The 18636-nt window shown below is 38.2% G+C and overlaps 1 protein-coding gene across 2 annotated transcripts in view; it reads left to right on the top strand.

Annotated features, from left to right (window-relative positions):
- ITGAV (integrin subunit alpha V) overlaps window positions 1-18636 on the top strand; it is an 82595-nt gene that overhangs the window by 43753 nt on the left and 20206 nt on the right. For both annotated transcript variants that reach the window (XM_067549063.1, XM_067549062.1), the window contains exons 7-21: window positions 296-421; window positions 3565-3609; window positions 3847-3890; window positions 3995-4051; window positions 4585-4637; window positions 5086-5288; window positions 7283-7474; window positions 7609-7654; window positions 8700-8807; window positions 10211-10269; window positions 11362-11516; window positions 12039-12176; window positions 13211-13278; window positions 15484-15631; window positions 17863-17955. In XM_067549063.1, the coding sequence (XP_067405164.1) occupies window positions 296-421; window positions 3565-3609; window positions 3847-3890; window positions 3995-4051; window positions 4585-4637; window positions 5086-5288; window positions 7283-7474; window positions 7609-7654; window positions 8700-8807; window positions 10211-10269; window positions 11362-11516; window positions 12039-12176; window positions 13211-13278; window positions 15484-15631; window positions 17863-17955 (1535 nt within the window). The remainder of the gene's footprint in view (window positions 1-295; window positions 422-3564; window positions 3610-3846; window positions 3891-3994; window positions 4052-4584; window positions 4638-5085; window positions 5289-7282; window positions 7475-7608; window positions 7655-8699; window positions 8808-10210; window positions 10270-11361; window positions 11517-12038; window positions 12177-13210; window positions 13279-15483; window positions 15632-17862; window positions 17956-18636) is intronic.

The following is an 18636-nucleotide window of genomic DNA, read 5'->3' as shown; positions in this document are numbered from 1 at the left end:
TTTTACATATATAAGTGAAGTCACCCAGAGCTCCCAGTGGTGGTATATTTTTATATGCAGTACAACTATTTACATGCTTAAAATAAAGCATGTGCCTAAGTCTTTGCTGTATCAGGATCTACATTTTTATTTACATGCCTCCTAATGGCTACTGTTATTGTAGTTAAAGGGGAAACCTCCATTTGGCCTAGTGGAAAAGCTATGGGTTTAGAATCCAAACTTTCTCTGATTAAGTCCCAGTCTTCACAGTTAAATTCACCAGAGCAATTATCTCTTTTTAACGTATTCTTCCCAGGTCAACTCATTTCCGATCAGGTGGCAGAAATTGTGGCTAAATACAATTCCAAAGTCTACAGTATCAAGTATGATGACCAGTTAGCAACACGGCCTGCAAGTGCTACTTTTGATGACAGCTATTTAGGTAGGTCATTTAAAAATAAAGGAATACTTGTTTGTATCAATATTTCAGCACGACTAATTGGACTTGATCCTGCATCCATTGCAAAAGACCCAACAACTTTCATTGACTTCACTGATTTCAACAGGAGCAAATTTGAACCATTACTCAATATGAATGTTGATAAAGATAGCAGTTGATAAGAATATTTCTACCTGCTAAATATCTATCCATTTAGGATTTTTGGCACCCACCTTGTCTCTTTATCCATTTAGGAATCATTTTTTTCAGGTTATTGCTGGTTATGGAGAGTGACTGCTAATCTTTTGGTCAAGCTCTTGGATGTGTTCTCTAATCTATGTATTTTTGCTTTGCTCTTGATTTTTATATTTGTGTAAGAGATTTGTCACTTTTTCTGTGACCGAATGACTGAATGGAAAAAAAATGCGTGACTAGAAATACATATCCGTAACCTACTCTCCCCACCCTTCCAAAAAAACAAAAATTGTTCTAACTCAGTCTATGGTAACATAGCACAGAAAATCCCCTATTCGCCTAGTTCTTAAGTCTTTTATTACTTTAAAATTGTGAAAGTAAAGGAACAAGCCCTGTTCTGCCTTTACAGGGCAGGCTAATGTACACCAGTCTGGCATGAAATCAGACTTGCCTGTTCAAATCATCATCAGACTTGCCTGTTCAAATCATACCAGTTTTCCAGGTAATTCAAAATTCAACTTTCCCTGAGAGGTCTTAAAGGAGATTGAAAGACTCCATCTTCCCCCCAAAAGTGTGTAAGTGGACCTTGCTAATATGGAAACAGAGGTCAATCTCAGTGACCCATTTCACCACCCTTACCTAAACAGAGATAAGCAAGTGCTGGAGATTAAGTTAAAATGCTGAAACATTAGAAGAGTTTGGTTTAAATTCATGAGTAGAGCACTGTATAATACATATGTCTAAGCAGTCCCCTTTCTAGATACAAAATGTTTTGGTTAGGAGCAAAGTGAAAGTTTGTTTTTCAATATTTTTGTCACTTCATTTGGATGCTAACTTTTCATGGGCCTGATCCGAAGCAAGAGGGAGTCTTTCCATTGACTTCATGAGGCTTTTGATCAGGCCTTACATCATGATGTATGATTCTGTATGGAGATACACATTCAGACCCACACCCATCCACTCACACATATTGTCTTTACCTTAGAAACACAGCAGTTGGAAGCAGTCTTTGGGTTCTATGAAACGAAATGAAAATGTGTGTTGAGGGAATAACTAATAAAAGCGTTCTCCAAGAGAGATGAATGAAGTAATCATTTAGTTTTATGACTTAGACAAAAGAAAGGAAAGGAAATATGTTCCTAGGAACATAGAGTAAAATCCCTGTCAGAGAATAAGTTTTAGGGTGTTCCTTGGGTGTGTGTGTAGAATTCCTATTGATACCAATGTGAGTTCTGTATTCCAAGAAATAATGGGTATACATCCATCTTATTGCATGTGCAAAACAGAGGACCTGGGACTCTTTTAAGAGAAGGCTGTTTGAGAAACATTTTTATTTTGTTCACATATACATTGTTTTAAAGAATTGTCTTTTTAAAAAACATTTCCCTTTCTGGACCTGGACATGTTTATAATTTAATACTGTAACAAGAAATGAATATATATACTCCTGCTACTGTTCTGGGAGTTCTCAGAGAATACTGTGCCTTCACCTTCCAAGTAAAACTCTTATCTAAAAGAAGAAACTGCTCTCCCACACTAAAATAAATTGTACCAGAGAATATTGTGGTCTGTCAGTTCTCACAGATTAAATACGGTCTGTACTTGTGTTGCGGGAAGTGACTTTGTAATACTATTTCCTTTGAAACTGTACTGGACTAATGGCTCATTGTAGTGGTTGGGAGAATGGGGAATTTGTGCTGCTGGAAGATGAGGGTTAAAACAGAGGTCCTGAATTCTTGTGGTCATTTAAGAATCTCGGGTTTCTTTTCACAAAAGCAGAAGTGCCAGTGATGATGTCTTAGCAAAATTCCTGTTTTCTTTCCTGAAGGTCTTGTGAGTAGATATAAGGCCCAAGAGCCAAGAATTTTTGTCTTGCTCATCTGACTCAAATACTAACTTTGTGAATCTGGGCAAATCACTATGCATCTGTTTTTTTGTTTTGTTTTGTTTTTTTCCTAGCTGTAAAATTCGTATTGTGACAAGGCCTTTTTTGTATTACTAAGTTAGCAAAATGCTTTGAGATTATTTTACCATCACCATCTGAATTTACACAGAACAAGTCATTGTCTATTATGTGACCTCCCCCTCCTCCCCATCTACCAAAAATAATCAGGCTAAATATTAATATCTCAAGTAGGAGCTGTCTCTGTATTAGACATTATTCAAAATTCTTTTACAAACCCAGGCAAAAACTCAACTGCTGAGTCTAGAACTAGGATAATTCTGCATTCTGCTATTGGTTCTAATGCGCCCTTTTTCAACATAACCAGTAAATCCTTGTTTGATCTTGATCACCAAATTTTATTGCCATAAATTCATCAAAGGATTCCATTAAAGAGAAACTTGAATTGGAACAGTATCTAACTCCTTTCAGACTTTGGGCTAGTTCAGATGTGGACCCAAACATTTCAGTTCTGAACCATCCCTAGGTTCTGTATGTTTGTTTCAACCTAGTCATTCCAGTTTCAAACTGGCAAAACAAACCTGCCCATTTGGACCTGGCTGTTCCTACTGAAATTGATTTATCTCATGCAGACTTTACCTGACTATTTTCAGTTGGGTAGTATACTTATCCAATGGATATGCTGTTTGGAATAGCTATTATCTTACTTCAAAAAAAAAAAAACCACAAAAAACACAAAAAAACCCACAATTTCTGCAGGCATAAACTTTCGTGACATCTGATGAAGTGGGTTGCAGCCCAAGAAAGCTTATGCCTGCAGAAATTAAATCAGTTAGTCTTTAAAATGTTACAGGACTCTCGTTGTTTTTGCTGTATACAGACTAACACGGCTACCCCCCTGGAACTTATTGTCTTACTTGTTTTTTGGGCTCATTCAATAGGATGTTCAGGCAAAGTGGTCCATATGGGAAGTGTTGATAAATTACAAGAAAAGCAAAAATTATTAAGCTTCATATGGTGATTTACCACGTTTGTTGTTGTTGCTCAGGTTATTCGGTGGCTGTTGGAGAGTTCAATGGTGATGGCATAGAAGGTACAGCCCTTATTCTTGTTTTGTTGCTATGTAAAAATGAATTCAGCAGGAAGCAGACTTTAAGTAATATTCAAACACACAAACAAACCAAGGTGTACATGTATGCGTACACAGTATAGTATATAAAATTCTAGGTATTAGCAAAATGGTTCAGGCAAATTAAGATCCAGCTTGAGCCATTGTTCTTTGCTCATCTGCAATCTGAACATTATCAAGTTGTCTCCTCTTATGTTTCAGATTTTGTATCTGGGGTTCCAAGAGCAGCAAGAACTCTGGGCATGGTAAGAAACTTGACATCTGAAACTTGAAAATAACATGAAAAAATGTTAAATGCTGTTATAGTGTATGGTGACATGTTACTAGCTCATTTATTTTTCCTATGCAGGTGTCTATTTACAATGGGAAAAATATGTCATCCTTGTACAATTTTACTGGAGAACAGGTATACAGTTCTGTTTTATACCAATGAGGTGGCTGTAGGAGTGCAGGAAGAATTCTTCAGAATGACAAAACATAGGCATGATGTCCATGGCTCTATATATTTTCTTGTTCACTCACATGCTGCCAGATCTTTAGTAATCTGGGAATGTGTTCCATGAATTTCCTTTCTTAAGATGATACTACTTAGAAAAACAGTTTTAGCACAGAAACCCCTATAGAAACCTGTAAGAGTCATTGCATTCAAGTAGTTAGCGCTGCTTTGTAATTCAATTTAGTCTATTAAGAATTAGGAAAGACAATGGACCACTGGATTCTACTAGTTGCAGGGGAGAAGTCATCAGTTCTCTTTATGCTGTTATAGAAACAGACAAACAGTTTACTGAGGGAGTAGGGGAAAGGAATGAAAAAACTGTTGGTGGCAACCTAGTGAAGTACATGTATCAAATGTTTTGGTGGGGGGCAAAGATGACACTAACATTTACATTTTCTCATTGAAGTATTTGGATCAAATGTAAAACTTCTGTTGTTTTCCAGATGGCTGCCTATTTTGGATATTCTATAGCTGCCACTGATATTAATGGGGATAAGTAAGTGCCTTTTATTTTCCTAGTTGTTTCTGGGAACAGTTATCTGTCTCTGAAAAAATGTCCTAAAACAAAATTAGCAATTTTGTAAAGAATATTTCCTATTATTTATTTTTAGTAATTATTATTTATTACTTATTTCTTTCTCCTTATGGCTCTTTTTGCTGCATTTTGCTTTATTTTGAGTAGTCAACATAGGTTTTTTGTTTTTGTTTTTTTAATGTTGTAAGTCTTCATATACACTGTCTAAACAGGATACAATGCTTTAGATTCTGGTAGATGTATGCTTTATTCATCACTACATTTCTTTAAATTATAAGTGAAACCTAAACTTGTATCCTATTCATCCTAACAGTCATTGTGCAGGTCTCTATGGCAATATATGAGAACATATGAGATTGAAATTGGAGTTTCTTGTGGTGCTTGAAAGACTCTATTTTTCTTTATGCAGTTACACAGATTTGTTTATTGGAGCCCCTCTGTTTATGGAGCGTGGTTCTGATGGCAAGCTTCAAGAGGTGGGCCAGGTCTCCATATGCCTTCAACAAGCCTCTGGAGGTTTTCAGATCACAAAGTTGAATGGGTTTGAGATCTTCGCGAGATTCAGTAGCTCTATTGCACCTTTGGGGGACCTGGACCAGGATGGCTTCAACGGTAAGACCTCATTATATTTAAATATGTAAATTATTAAATCCATAGTGTAAGTCTGGGCAGGAAAGGGGATGTGAATTCTGAACACACACAGATTAGATTGTTGGGCACCAAAATCTGGCCCCCCTTCGATGCACATATGCTACATATATGTTACGGGTGTGCATTGGGCACAGACTACATCGATTAAACTACAACATGGACTACTTCTTTCTGAATGATAAGTACAGTAGCAACTTTGAAGCTCATTCCAATAATGAATTTGAAGGACATTTCTGGTAAAATTGTGAGTTTTCCCTATTATAAAAGCCAGTCCTTTCCCAAAAAGTTTTATAATAGCAAATACAACCTCAACACAGGATATTTTACAAAGAATTAATACATTAGTGGTTATAGCTGATCTTTTAGCCTTTCATTTGGTCCATAGGAAATGTTATAGTTCAGAAACTGTCATGTTACAAAACATAACAAGAAATGCAAATTAGATCTAAAGAACAATCTTAAAGGTGATCATCTGTCCAGGAGATTCTTTTCACACATGAGACAAAATTTTGAGTATAGGCCCACTATGAGTGTGTATATATTACAACTTCTTTTCATAGGAGAAAATAGTTTTAATGTACAGCTTTTAAAGTAATGTGTTTTGCTGCTCAGAATATTCTATGCCAGTGGTCTCAACAAATGTGAATATGTGGACTTTTAGTTGTTAATAACATGGAATCATTATATAGAGGCAACATCTCAACCGCCATTCAAGTACAAGTTTAATAAGACATTAGTAAGATCAAAGCTAAAAGTAGTCCTGCAAAATGCTGGTCAACAGACTAGATGACACAAGTGGTCTTTTCTGGTCCATTTGCTACTCTGTTATGCTTTTCTGCTCAGTTTATTTTAATCAGACTTAATTTATTTGTTAGAAAGGTAACTGAACAAAATCTTCACCTTTTTAAGTTAATTAATTTACTGGGTTTAATCATTACTATGTTGTTTCCCTGAAGTTTGCTATTCCACTCTGTGACAGTGTCATTTGGTTAACATTCCTTCCATCACAGGATGGTTCAGGACCATTGTCTTTGCTGCTTCCATCAGCTCAGTGCAGATGGGTCATAATACTACTTAAGACAATGGAATATTGTTTGAGAATCTTTGAGAGTGTCTTCTCATTGTGTGGTTTTATATAAATTTCCAGGAAGCAATGTTATAACATCTGTTACATGCTGTTTAATATTTAAATACTTTGATTCGGTACCAGTGGTGTACTTGAATCAGCATGGGCAGTATTAAATTCAGATTTTATATACACTTCCAAAGCTCAGACTTTTTTTAGTCGTGTTTTCTGTAAGGAATCAGATTAGCATTTTGTTACTGCTATCTATCATTCACTTCTCATATAAATACTCTCAGACTTATTGAGATGCAGCATAATTGCATTAATTTAAAATTCTGCCTATAGTATACTGCCAAGCCCTCATCAACATAGTGTTTGGGAATTACTAACTACATTGCATTAAGCTGGTTTAGGTCTACAGGAGGTATTAAAACATCTTGAGTCTGATGGATGAACATGATTGTATAAATGAAACCTAGTTTGATGAGTTGTCTCCAGCAATGACCATTCCTGGGTGTTTTAGAGGAAAGTGTTAAATACCCAAAGTGCATATAACTGAGCCATACTATGACTTCCATTACGTGCAAAAGTGTGTTTGCAGGACTGGGCCCTTCTATGTTGCAGATATAAGTCTAGCGTACACATGCTCCATAAACATTAATTTTGGGGTCATTTTGGAAAATCTCAGCATCCTGCAAGTTATATAAAACAGAGAAGAGGGTGTTGATAAATAAACCTTGCAGAGAATAGTAACATTTAGCAACTTGCTGCCATATATTGAAACTTTGCTGTAACTATTACTTTGCCTGTATGAATTGTTCATTGTCAGCATGAAGAAGTTTTCCTTGTTTATGTTTGGAGACATTAGGCTATTCTTTTTGATTCACAGATATTGCAGTTGCTGCACCCTATGGTGGAGAGGACAAAAGAGGGGTTGTTTACATCTACAATGGAAGAGCGACAGGTTTGAATGCAGTGCCATCTCAGATTCTTGAAGGACAGTGGTCTGCCCGTGCTATGCCACCAAGCTTTGGATACTCTTTGAAAGGAGCCACCGATGTGGACAAAAATGGATATCCAGGTGCTTTTTTCTTTATGTAGCTTTAGAACAATAGCAGTAATGTGACTGCATCCCTTTTGTGTATCTTACCAACTAGTCTCCCTTTTTTAGGAAAGGATAAACTCTTGAATTTAGCATTTCTTTCTTCTTTCCAGATTTGATTGTCGGAGCCTTTGGTGTTGACACAGCTGTTTTGTACAGGTAGGCACAAAGTGCATGTTCTCATGTAAGTGAAGGGAGAAGGAAAGCTCAGTGCAAATTGTAAATTACAAAGTGGAACAGAAACGAGAGAGTCTGAAGCTCTGTCTCACTGTATTGCAGAATGACATAGATAAAAGTGGTTACCTCGCTCTTTCCACTGTGTTACTGTGCGGTCCATAATGTATTATTTGCCTCTGGTGGATGTGTCCAGAGCTGAGAAAAAACACTGTGAGATCCTCCTCGGTGGCCTCCCCTGAGTGACTGTTCTCCAGAGGCCTGCAGGTGCAGAATGCTGCTGCCTGGTGAGATGTGCAGACCTGCTCCCATACTTGATAGTTCTGCAAGCTCCTTACTCATTATGAGCGATTCCTCTTTTGAAAAAGGGGGCAGAATGGGGTATGGAATGGGAGGAACCTGCCCCCCACCCCTCGATGCCTTTCTCGCAGGCCAGAGCATTAAGTTAAGCACAAAAAAGTTGCTTCACAAAAAAGGGAAAGGGGCAGAAGGGGAGGAATTGGAGCAGAGTTCCAACTCATCACTAGTTTGCTTCTAGGGCCACGTAGCTGTTCACTGCCCTTTACCTAGGGTGGGGTGTAAAGTTAGAATCTAGCCCTTAAGGATCTACTTTAAAAGTTCCATTAGTTCTCCACATATTCACTCCAGTCTCCTCCAAAGAATTTATCTCACTCCACTTCCTTCACTTTCCCCTCTACTTACCTCGCATCTGCCTCCTCTTGATTCATTCTGCCATTTTGGTAGTGTTGATGTGAGAGACTGCAGTTCTTGGTGTCTGGGGCAGCCTTTATCTAGCTCTCTGCCCCATGTATTCTCCATCTTTTTTAATTTAATCAAAAACCTATCTCTTCTCTCTTGCTGGTCCCCTTGGTATCTTTTTCCATCTGCTGCTCTATCATTACATTCCGTCTCTATTATTTTTAGCTTTGTTAAATGTTGTATAACATGTTTTTCACAGTATGAAGAATTTTGTGATGTGGTGTTGTATGAATGTTATAATTCACACAAATTTATTTACTTTTATTTACAGGGCTAGACCAGTTATCAGTGTAAATGCTGGCCTAGAAGTTAACCCGACCATTCTAAATCCTGATGAAAAAAACTGTGTACTGCCAGATACTGGTGTGAAAGTTTCCTGGTAAGCTGGTTTATTTTTATCGAAACTCTCAATGCTGAAAGGGTAGAACTAATAAAAAGATTTTCAAAAATGAAACAGGATTTTCCGAATGGCTAGACAAAGCAAAGCGACCTAGAGCCAAATCCCATTGAAATCAATGGAAAGACTCCCAACAACTTCAGTGGATTTTGGATTTGACCCTCACTTTTCACCTTTCATTCACAGGTGGTAAAATGTTTCCACTGAATAGAGTTAAATCTCCCCCAGTTAAATCAGCTCAGGGCTGATTTGTCAGGGCAAATAAGAAAGCCCTCAGTTTTCGTTTGGAAATTTCTCCAAATCCCGGGTTCCTAATGCATGTCGGCACCAAAGTTCAGCATCTCACAGATGAATGCTTGTGTAGTCACTAGCAAGGCTATTGCATAAGCTTTTACTGCTACTGATAACAGAGTGAATTTATTGTTCAGGAAAGTAAGAGATAGTTAGGGTTGGCTTGAGCCATGCGTATTGGGTCCAGATGTCTTGCAAACTTCCATTAGCAGTTCAATTCTGGACTACAATTTCCCTGCCTTTTAAACCTGGATTCCTCTTGAGATCCGACTGCCAGTTGTTCCCAACTGTGCAGTGCTTTAACAGTATAGGTCAAAAACCCAACTCACTTTCATTTCTGGCCTACAGCACAATTGAACTCTGGTCTTCACAGATGAACATTATTTGGCTAATCAAGCCCTGAAGGCTCTGCTTCTACTGTTGCTGTCCATCTTGAAGTTTTAGATTGTTACAGTGATAAGACCTATACCCCAGTCAATAATGACCCTTCAGTGTAGAAGTGCCGTGAGCCATAAAACAGCTATATGTGTTCTTCATAGTCACATGATGACTCTCTTTGGTACTTCAGTCCCCAGAGCCATAATGCTGCAAGATTTACTTCCTAACCCTAAACAATGGGTGCCCATTTTTTGCCCAGGTATTTTTGTATCCTCTGCTCTTCAAAGCCTCCCCAACATTAAACTTCCCCACAGAAACAACATAATCCATGTTTTCTGAAATTTCCAATTTTCTCAGTTTGGGAGCACAGATTGAGAGCAATGCCATGAGTTTTCTACCAGCTTCAGTTGGGGTGAAAAAACACATGACCTGTTTTTCTATATTCACTTGTCCTCATAAGTGGGGAAGGACCAGGGCAGGTTTTGGACAGTGCTCCATGACCCCACTGGAACTAGACAGGATGAAAAAAACAGTCATGAATCAATTCTGGTTTCTTTAGTGATGAGGAGTGAGCTTTGGGAGTGGGACCTGGTTTGGAGTCTCTAAAGAAAAGAACTTTGAACTGGGAAAATTATGGGAGAGAGAGCTTTTAAACCACATTCTGCTGAAAAAAAATTATTTAATCAAATGTGCTTTTTTAAATATTTTTTAAACAGCTTTAAAGTAAAGTTCTGCTTAACAGCTGATGGCAAAGGAAAGCTCCCAAATAAACTCAGTAAGTTCTGCTGTGTTAAAAAATGTAAAACTTTTCAAATTGTCTGTAAACATGAATCCTGGTCATAACCGTTTCTTAATGACTGAAGTAATTGCTTTTTCATTGTAGAGCTTGATCCTGCTTGTGCTGAGCCCTTTCAGTCACCATTCAGGTTATTCAGAATTGAGGTCCCAGTTCAGCAATGAATTTAAATATGTATTATACTTTAAGCATGTTAGGTCCCATGGAATTCAGTGGACTTTAAGTATGTGCTTAAGTGGTTTGCTGAATTGAGGCCTGAGAGCACTTGCCATCTTGCAGGATCAAGCTCTTTCGCTGCATCTGCAAAAGGGAATTTTAGATCTATAATTCCCATGGGTGCATTGGTGGGACTAATAGTGGATTCAGTACTTCAGATGCTAGGTCCTTATCCAGCTCCCATTCAAGTCAATGGAAAGACTCATTGGCATGGACGGGAATTGGATCAGAATAAGTAGGCCAGATTCAATAAAAGATTGATTCTAAGAGGTAGTATGGTGGCTCTGTGTAGGCTTTTGCAGTGCAACAGACTGATGGGTTCTGGCTGATTATACTATCATACATACAAGAAACTGTCAGTGTTTTTTCTGTGTAATGTGTGTATAATAGATATGATCTGGCAATGTTTATCTAGAAGGAAATTATTGTATTTTAAAGTTATGGTATCAATATCAAATACATTAAGCAATAATTAGATTAGTAATAATAAAAGATGAGACTATATATTGTGGATGTAAGATTTTTTTAGTCTCTTTGGAAAAAATCCTAACTTCTGCTTTCATAAAGAAAATCCCAAAATAGAGGCAAATCTATTACTTGAAAATTTGTCTTCAAAAATAGTATGCTTACAGTGTTGAGCAGAAGATTTGAGTCTCATTTTAGTACAATATCAATATCTGTTAGAATATTGTGATGGCAGATTTAATACCTGAAAGAAATAAAAGTTTTTAAGAGGGCACAGCTGTTAGATTACCATTACAACTGAAGTCAGCTTGTGACTTATTACCTGGGAAGAACCTGCTATGCATGCAGGTGGTCAAGAAATTCCTAACTCGGATGCTTTGGATTTGATAGCCTTCCAAGTGGAGCTGCTGTTGGATAAGCTTAAGCAAAAAGGAGCCTTAAGGAGAGCTCTGTTTCTGCACAACAAACAGCCTGGTCACTCTAAGAACATGACTGTCGTCAAAGGGGGCACAATGCGTTGTGAAGAACTTCAGGCTTTTTTGAGGGTAAGAGGCCACTTCCGTTAAACTTATGGGGCAAATTTCTCTCGCCTTATTGCACACATTGAATAAAGAGCTGTAGTTACCAGAATCATTACTGTTTGCCCTGAATTATCATTGTTGATAGAGGAAGGATGGTTTTGTGATTAAAACACTGGGCTGAGTTTGGAAAGCCAGTTCCCAGCCCTGCCACAGACTTCATATGCACCCTTTGGCAAATCATTTAAGTCTCTCTGTGCCTCAGTTTCCTATCTGTAAAATGGACATACTAACACTAACATTGTCTGTCTTGTATATTTAGATTGTAAATTCTTTAGAGCAGGGATTTTCTCTTGGCTTGTTTGTACAGCAGCTAACATAACGGGGCTCCAATCTTTGATTTGGGGCCCTGATCTTGGTTTGGGCTACCATAATACAAACAATAAATAATGATAGTACTCAATACTGGTAGACTGTGATTTCAATCCAGTGCCTCTCTGGGTCCTTTTCGTTGTGATTTAAGGATGCCCTGAATCATTTTCCCCTCAGGATGAATCTGAGTTCAGAGACAAACTTACTCCGATCACCATTTTTATGGAATATCGGTTGGATTACAAAACAGCTACAGACTCATCTGGATTACAGCCCATCCTCAACCAATTCACTCCTGCTAACATTAGCAGACAGGTATGTTCCTGACAGTTCCTGGTTAAACAGAATAGACAACATTTTCAGCCTTTGGTGCCTAAGCCCACATAGGGGTAAATTAATGGTCTTATTTTCAGACACACTTCTGAAAAAGCAGGACACCTAAATATGGATATAGAGGTGTAACTTTGGGCACTGAATTTTGAAAATGTTGTCCTAATACATGTATGTATCTTTTTTCACTTGTATAAGGTTTTTTTTAATTAGCCTCACTTGAGCCTTTAGAGCTGAGCTGCTTTTTCATCCATCATACTTAGCTCTATTATAGAAAACAGAGGTCAGGTCAGCCTCAGGGATGCTGGTCCAGAAGGATGAGAGGTTTTCATCCATTTCCTCATTTTGGGCTGCTGTATGTACCATACCTACTTGATGTTTCCAGGGGGAGGAAAGAGTAAGTTATTTGCTGAAGCATGCAGTACACTCCTGCAGCTTATTGGTTTCCTAGATCAGTTAACACTTTCCCTCCCATTTACCCCAAAAGATTCGGTCATCTCTGAAAAAATTCATGCTGTTTGCCATTCTGGAGCATAGGATTTCTAGAAATTCTTCCTGGTCTTATGCTTCCTACAATCTTATGCTTCCATTTTTATAAGTTTCAGAGGTGCTCTGTAGACTAGAAAGTTGTCTTTGCAGGTCTCTCCAACAACTTAATTTCTACCCATTAATTCCAAGCTTTGTAACAGTCATTTGCACAGAGAGCATAGTGGAGATGCAACAGTAAAGAAGCAGCTTTGATTGATGAAAGATGATCTGCCAATATGATTAATTCTAAAGCTGATATCTACATTTATTATACAGTGGGCAAGAGTAAAAGGGGTATGCAGCATGCATAAAAACTGTTTTTCTTCTTTCCAGGTTTATGTATATAGAGACAAGTAAATAGATCCCCTAATTAGAATTGTTCCAAAAAAACTTTGAAAAAAGCAGTGATAGGGGAATTGTGCTAATAAAGATACACGTTTGAATTGACTGGCTGAACTTATTAAAGCCATCTGTCTTTGATTTTTGCATAGACACATATCCTTCTGGACTGTGGAGAAGATAATATCTGCAAACCAAAACTGCAGGTTGCAGTACACAGGTAAATTTCAGTGTTGAATGGATTGGAAAAATAAACACCTAATAAATACTGTGGGGAAAAATACTATAGGGAAAGGTAACCCTACATAGGTCTTGTGCACTGTGAATAGTCCCACTGAAAGGAATGGAATGGAATGAAATCATTGGGACTACTCAGAGTATAAAATTTAAGTATGTGCATAAGTTGTTTTTGCCAGATCATGGCCTAGGGAACCTGTTTTCCTGTTGTGACTGAGTGCTGTTAACATAAATGGATTGGGAATGTACAGTGAGGAGAGACTAAACTTCTGTAAGGACACTGTGGCTGCATGTGTATTGTCATCATGGTCTCAGCTAAAGTGAACACATGTGGCAAGGAAAGCAGAGAATGTAGACTCTTTGGTTACAAACCACAGGGCTATACCACTGTTTCATTAGCTGCTACTAGATGCAGTTGCATACATGTAAGCAGGTGTGATTTTTATCCAGCAGAGGGCAATAGTATATGCATGCAGGAGCATGGACACACACACACCCTCCATGAGGTGGCAAAGTTTACAAATGATACAAAATTACTCAAAAGAGTTAAGTCCAAAGCTGAGTGCGAAAAGTTACAAAGGGATCTCACTAAACTGGATGATTGGGGAGCAAAATGGCAGATGAAATTCAGTGTTGATAAATGCAAAGAAATTCACGTTGGAAAACATAATCCCAATTATACATACAAAATGATGGGGTCTTAATTAGCTGTTACCACTCAAGAAAGAGCTCTTGTAGTCATCGTGGATAGTTCTCTGAAAACCTGTGCTCAATGTGCAGCAGCAGTCAAAAAAAGCTAACAGTGTTAGGAACCATTAAGAAAGGACTAGATAATAAGACCAAAAATATCATACTGCCACTATATAAATCCGTGAATCGTGAATACGGTTCTGGTCGCATCATCTCAAAAAAGATATATTACAATTGGAAAAGATACGGAGAAGGGCAACAAAAATGATTCGGGGTATAGAACAGCTTCCACATGAGTAGAGATTTAAAAGACTGAGTCTGTTCAGTTTAGAAAAGAGATGATTAAGGGGGAATATGATAGTGGTTTATAAAATCATGAGAAGTGAATAAGAAAGTGCTATTTATCTCATCCCATAACACAAGAACCAATGAAATTAATAGGCAGCAGGTTTAAAATAAACATAAAGAAGTACTTCTTCACACAATGCACAATGTGTGGAATTCGTTGCCACGGGGTGTTGTGAAGGCCAAAAGTATAATTGGTTAAAAAAAGAGTTAGATGAGATCATGGAGGATAGGTCCATCAATGGCTGTTAGCCAACATGGTCAGGAACACAACCTATGCTCTGGGTGTCCCTAAACGTCTGACTGCCAGAAGCTGGGACTGGACGACAAGGAATGAATCACTTGATAATTGTCCTGTTCTGTTCATTCCCTCTGAAGCATCTGGCACTGGTCACTGTCAAAAAACAAGATACTGGGCTAGATGGATTGTTGGTCTGACCCAGTATGGCCATTCTTATGTTCTTATGCTTGAGAAATTGTATACCAATTCAGAGAAAATTTGTGTCCCTTGTAGTTTATAAAATGCAACATTATCAAAGATTATATAGGGAAAATATTTTACATTTATCTGGAATTATTAGAAAGAGATATAAATGTCTGTGTTTTATGGAGATGCCACTTGCAGCTCTGTAGTTAACTTTAAGTTGTGTTTGGCACTGTGTGTGTGTGTGTGTGTGTGTGTGTGTGTGTGTGTGTGTGTGTGTGTGTGTGTGTGTGTGTGTGTGTGTGTGTGTGTGTGTGTGTGTGTGTGTGTGTGTGTGTGTGTGTGTGTGTGTGTGTGTGTGGTTATTTAGATTGCAAAGGCACCCCTGGGGATCTGGCCCTTAACATTTATATACCGTTCTGCCATTAGGAAGTGCATGTATATTTTTTTTAAATGGACAAATTGCTTTGTCAGGTGCAGTTCCTCCCAATGACATTTCATATTTGCTCAGTTATTGACGTTGTTATTGTATCTATTTTCCCTTTAAAATCCATTGCCAGGTGCATTTTTTGAGCTATAAAAGATTCTTGCAATGTAACTGCAGTGACGCCCTAATGCTCTAGTGCAGTGTCAGAATGTCTCTTGTTTCTGTAAATCCTAGCTCTTAAACATAACTACTTTATACATTTGAACACAGTATTCACTTTTGCACTTGCTGTTCTTGCTCAGTGATCAGAAGCAGATCTATATTGGTGATGACAATCCTTTAACCCTGATCGTTGATGCCCAGAACCAAGGGGAAGGAGCCTATGAAGCCGAACTCTTTCTTATCATTCCACCCCAAGCAGATTTCATTGGTGTTGTTCGTAACAATGAAGTAAGTTTTTCTAACTCACTTTCTTTCCGTGAGTAGTCCTGTTGCAGTTACTCATGTGGAGATTTGCAGAATTGGGCTCTCAGTGATGCACAAACTTCAGTCTTTAACCAAGTCTAAAAATTCAAGTGCTCATCCAAATCTCTGGGCTGTGTAAAACTGTACTGGAGACTTCATTGGAACAAACGGCCTTGCAGGAATTCTGGTGCTTACTTTGTTTCTGTTTAATCTGATAGTGCCATAAGGGAACCATGTCTTCATTTACAATGACACTTGTGCTTCTGGTACCAAGTGAAACCAGAAAGTGAAAGCAGTATTAACACCACAACTTTCTAATTAATTGTTCTGGCCTCACAGTACACACTGTTGCTTGCCTTATTTAGCTTTGTTCAAGCGTGCATGTCAGCATAACACACTATTTTACCTTTTTGGAAAGAGTTCTCCAAAATAAGCTATTTTAAGATCAACAGCTATTAAACTGGATGCACTAATATTCTCCTGCCCTAAACTCTTACTGGCTCCCTCCCATGAATTACAAGTATTCTGTGTTAGCTTCCAGTTAGTCATGTGATCACAATAACTTTGAAATTGCCTGAGCAGATGCCCAGCTGGAATTTTAAAGCTGAATTATTCCGATTTAATAGAGAGCTGTTCAGCAACAGTGCATAGACTGCATACAGCCACTATTAATACACAACGATCATTCCTTGCACAGGTCTTTGAACAACACCTTTGCTAATTCATTTAAATTCAGACTCAGCATTTTATATCCTGGGTACAGAGCTGAGCTAATCTAAGAGACAAATAATAATATCTAGGTACTACTGTTCCCTCCCTGCCATACAAGTGAAGAACAAAGGGAAAAATCAAATAGTGGATTCTGCAGGAAATTTTATAACTGCAGAATCCTTGTAATTTAAGGAGCTTCAATTATCTTGGTCACAATGAGTATTTGGGATTGGCTTTTAATGGCTGTCCCCATAACCTTCTGAGATGTTTGTATAATTTATATTTTTTTCTTGAGATAATCTCAGTGATTATCTAAATGTGTTTTCATTGGCATCACACTTGCACAGGCACGAGTGAGCAATCAGTGCTGATTCTTGAAGCTTCTATTAAGTTTCCAAACAATGCTCTGCCTCAGAGAGTGCTTAGATCTTACTTGTGCTTCCAGAATTTCCCACATCCTGTTTTTCTCTCAATGCAGTTTGGCCTTTGACCTATATGATTGTTTAAAATGGCCACAAAGTTGGAGAATGCTATGGGATAAATTTGTAAATGCTGCTTTTGCCATGAGTTCTTGCAACCTAGACTAGTTGTACGTGATGACCTCTGAGGTGTCAGCGCACACACACACACTGACCCCTAGCCTCAACTAGATGGAGGAGGAGGAGCAGCCCTCAACAGCTGAAGAACCCTAGGTTTGGTTAGACTGCCAAGATGGTAAAACAAACCTTACCCCTGATGCAGTTAATCCCACTTCTTTGATAGCCAAGGTCTGTAGGATGCAGAAAATGAAGTTGGATTATCCCTCTTCCATATTTGTCAAGCTTAAGAAAGTGCCTGCTCTTAAGAAAGGGGGAGGGAGGAATCCTTTTTTTTTTTTTTTTAAGCCTCCTCAACTCTGTTGTTATTCAACCGTCATAATGGGCACCATCCTTTAGTCCCATATGATACTGTGCCCTTGAATATCCTGGGTCATGCCTCAGATGGCATGTTCTGATACCCTAGATCTCTCTGCTGTTACTCATCTGTCTTCAGTTACCTCATGCACTGTGGACTTTTCCAAAACCTGATGTGTCTGATGAGGATTGCTTCTGAGGAAGCTACTGACCACTCATGGCATTTTGCCTTCAGAGACTTGTCTCTCTTAGAGTGAAGTATTGATTAAGCTCTGAAACAAACTCCCCTGCAGAAAAGTCATAGGTACTTCACATAGGTTTGGAGAACTCAACCTGAGAAATACTTCAGGCCTCAAAAATCTTCATTGCTACCCAACATGAGTAAGAATATTAGAATTTCATGCTATATACTCTTGAAAACAGAACACCTTCTACCTTGTGAGATTTTCACCTCCAGATTTTTTCAGCGCTATTTGCTACTAGATTATATTAAGATTGGGCAGTAATATTTAAAAGAATGTAACTTGCTTGCAGCTTTGTTCCTGACTTTCATACTGATACCAGAAGGTATTGCACTGCACTTCTTTAAGATATACCTCTGTTTTATCTCAGGCTTTAGCACGGCTATCATGTGCATTTAAAACTGAGAATCAAACTCGCCTGGTGGTCTGTGACCTTGGAAATCCCATGAAGGCTGGGACTAAAGTAAGTCAAATGGGTGCTTGGGGTTTAAAAGAGGCATGAAGATGACTCTGGGTATTCTTTGAGGAAGATGTGAACTCTCAATGCTAGAAGATGTAATCTGGTTGACATTTAGATCTCAAAATATATTTTAAGCCACCCACGTTAGAGTAGTTCAAAGAAAACATTCTGATAATTGGCTGCAAGTTTGCAGGTAAACTAAGGTCTAAAAAAAATATGTATGTTTTTATGATGCAACTTTACTAAGAATTAGTTTTATAATAATTCTAAGGACTGTTATGTAGCACTTTTCACTCATAAATCTCGAGGCCCTTTACATAGGGGAATATATATAATTTCCAACCATTTTAAGGATGGGGAAGCTGAGGTGCAAAGAGATTAAGTGACTCACTCTATTACCTTGGGTAAGTTAGTACAAAGCTGGGAATTGAATCTAATTTTCTTGACTCTCAGATCCGTATCCTAGTGCAGCACATTAGATTTGGAAATATATAAAAATAGGCTGGGGGAACATGATGCAAACTTCACTTTGTTTCTCTGATGCAGCAATATAACCCTCTCAAGTAAGAGAGGCACATTTGCTCAGTTGGATGCTCTTAATGCCAGTCAGTTCAGTCTGCCTTCTCTTTCTCTGTGTCCCTGTGCCTTGTGTAATTTCAGTGAAGAATAATAGTGCTGAGCAAC

The sequence above is a fragment of the Emydura macquarii genome, unplaced genomic scaffold, assembly GCF_026122565.2.
Source record: "Emydura macquarii macquarii isolate MOO-44397 ecotype Brisbane River unplaced genomic scaffold, CSIRO-AGI_Emac_v2 contig_1253, whole genome shotgun sequence".
NCBI classification, from domain to species: Eukaryota; Metazoa; Chordata; order Testudines; family Chelidae; genus Emydura; species Emydura macquarii.
The sequence above is the reverse complement of the archived record's forward strand: the minus strand, read 5'-3'. Positions and strand labels throughout refer to the sequence as shown.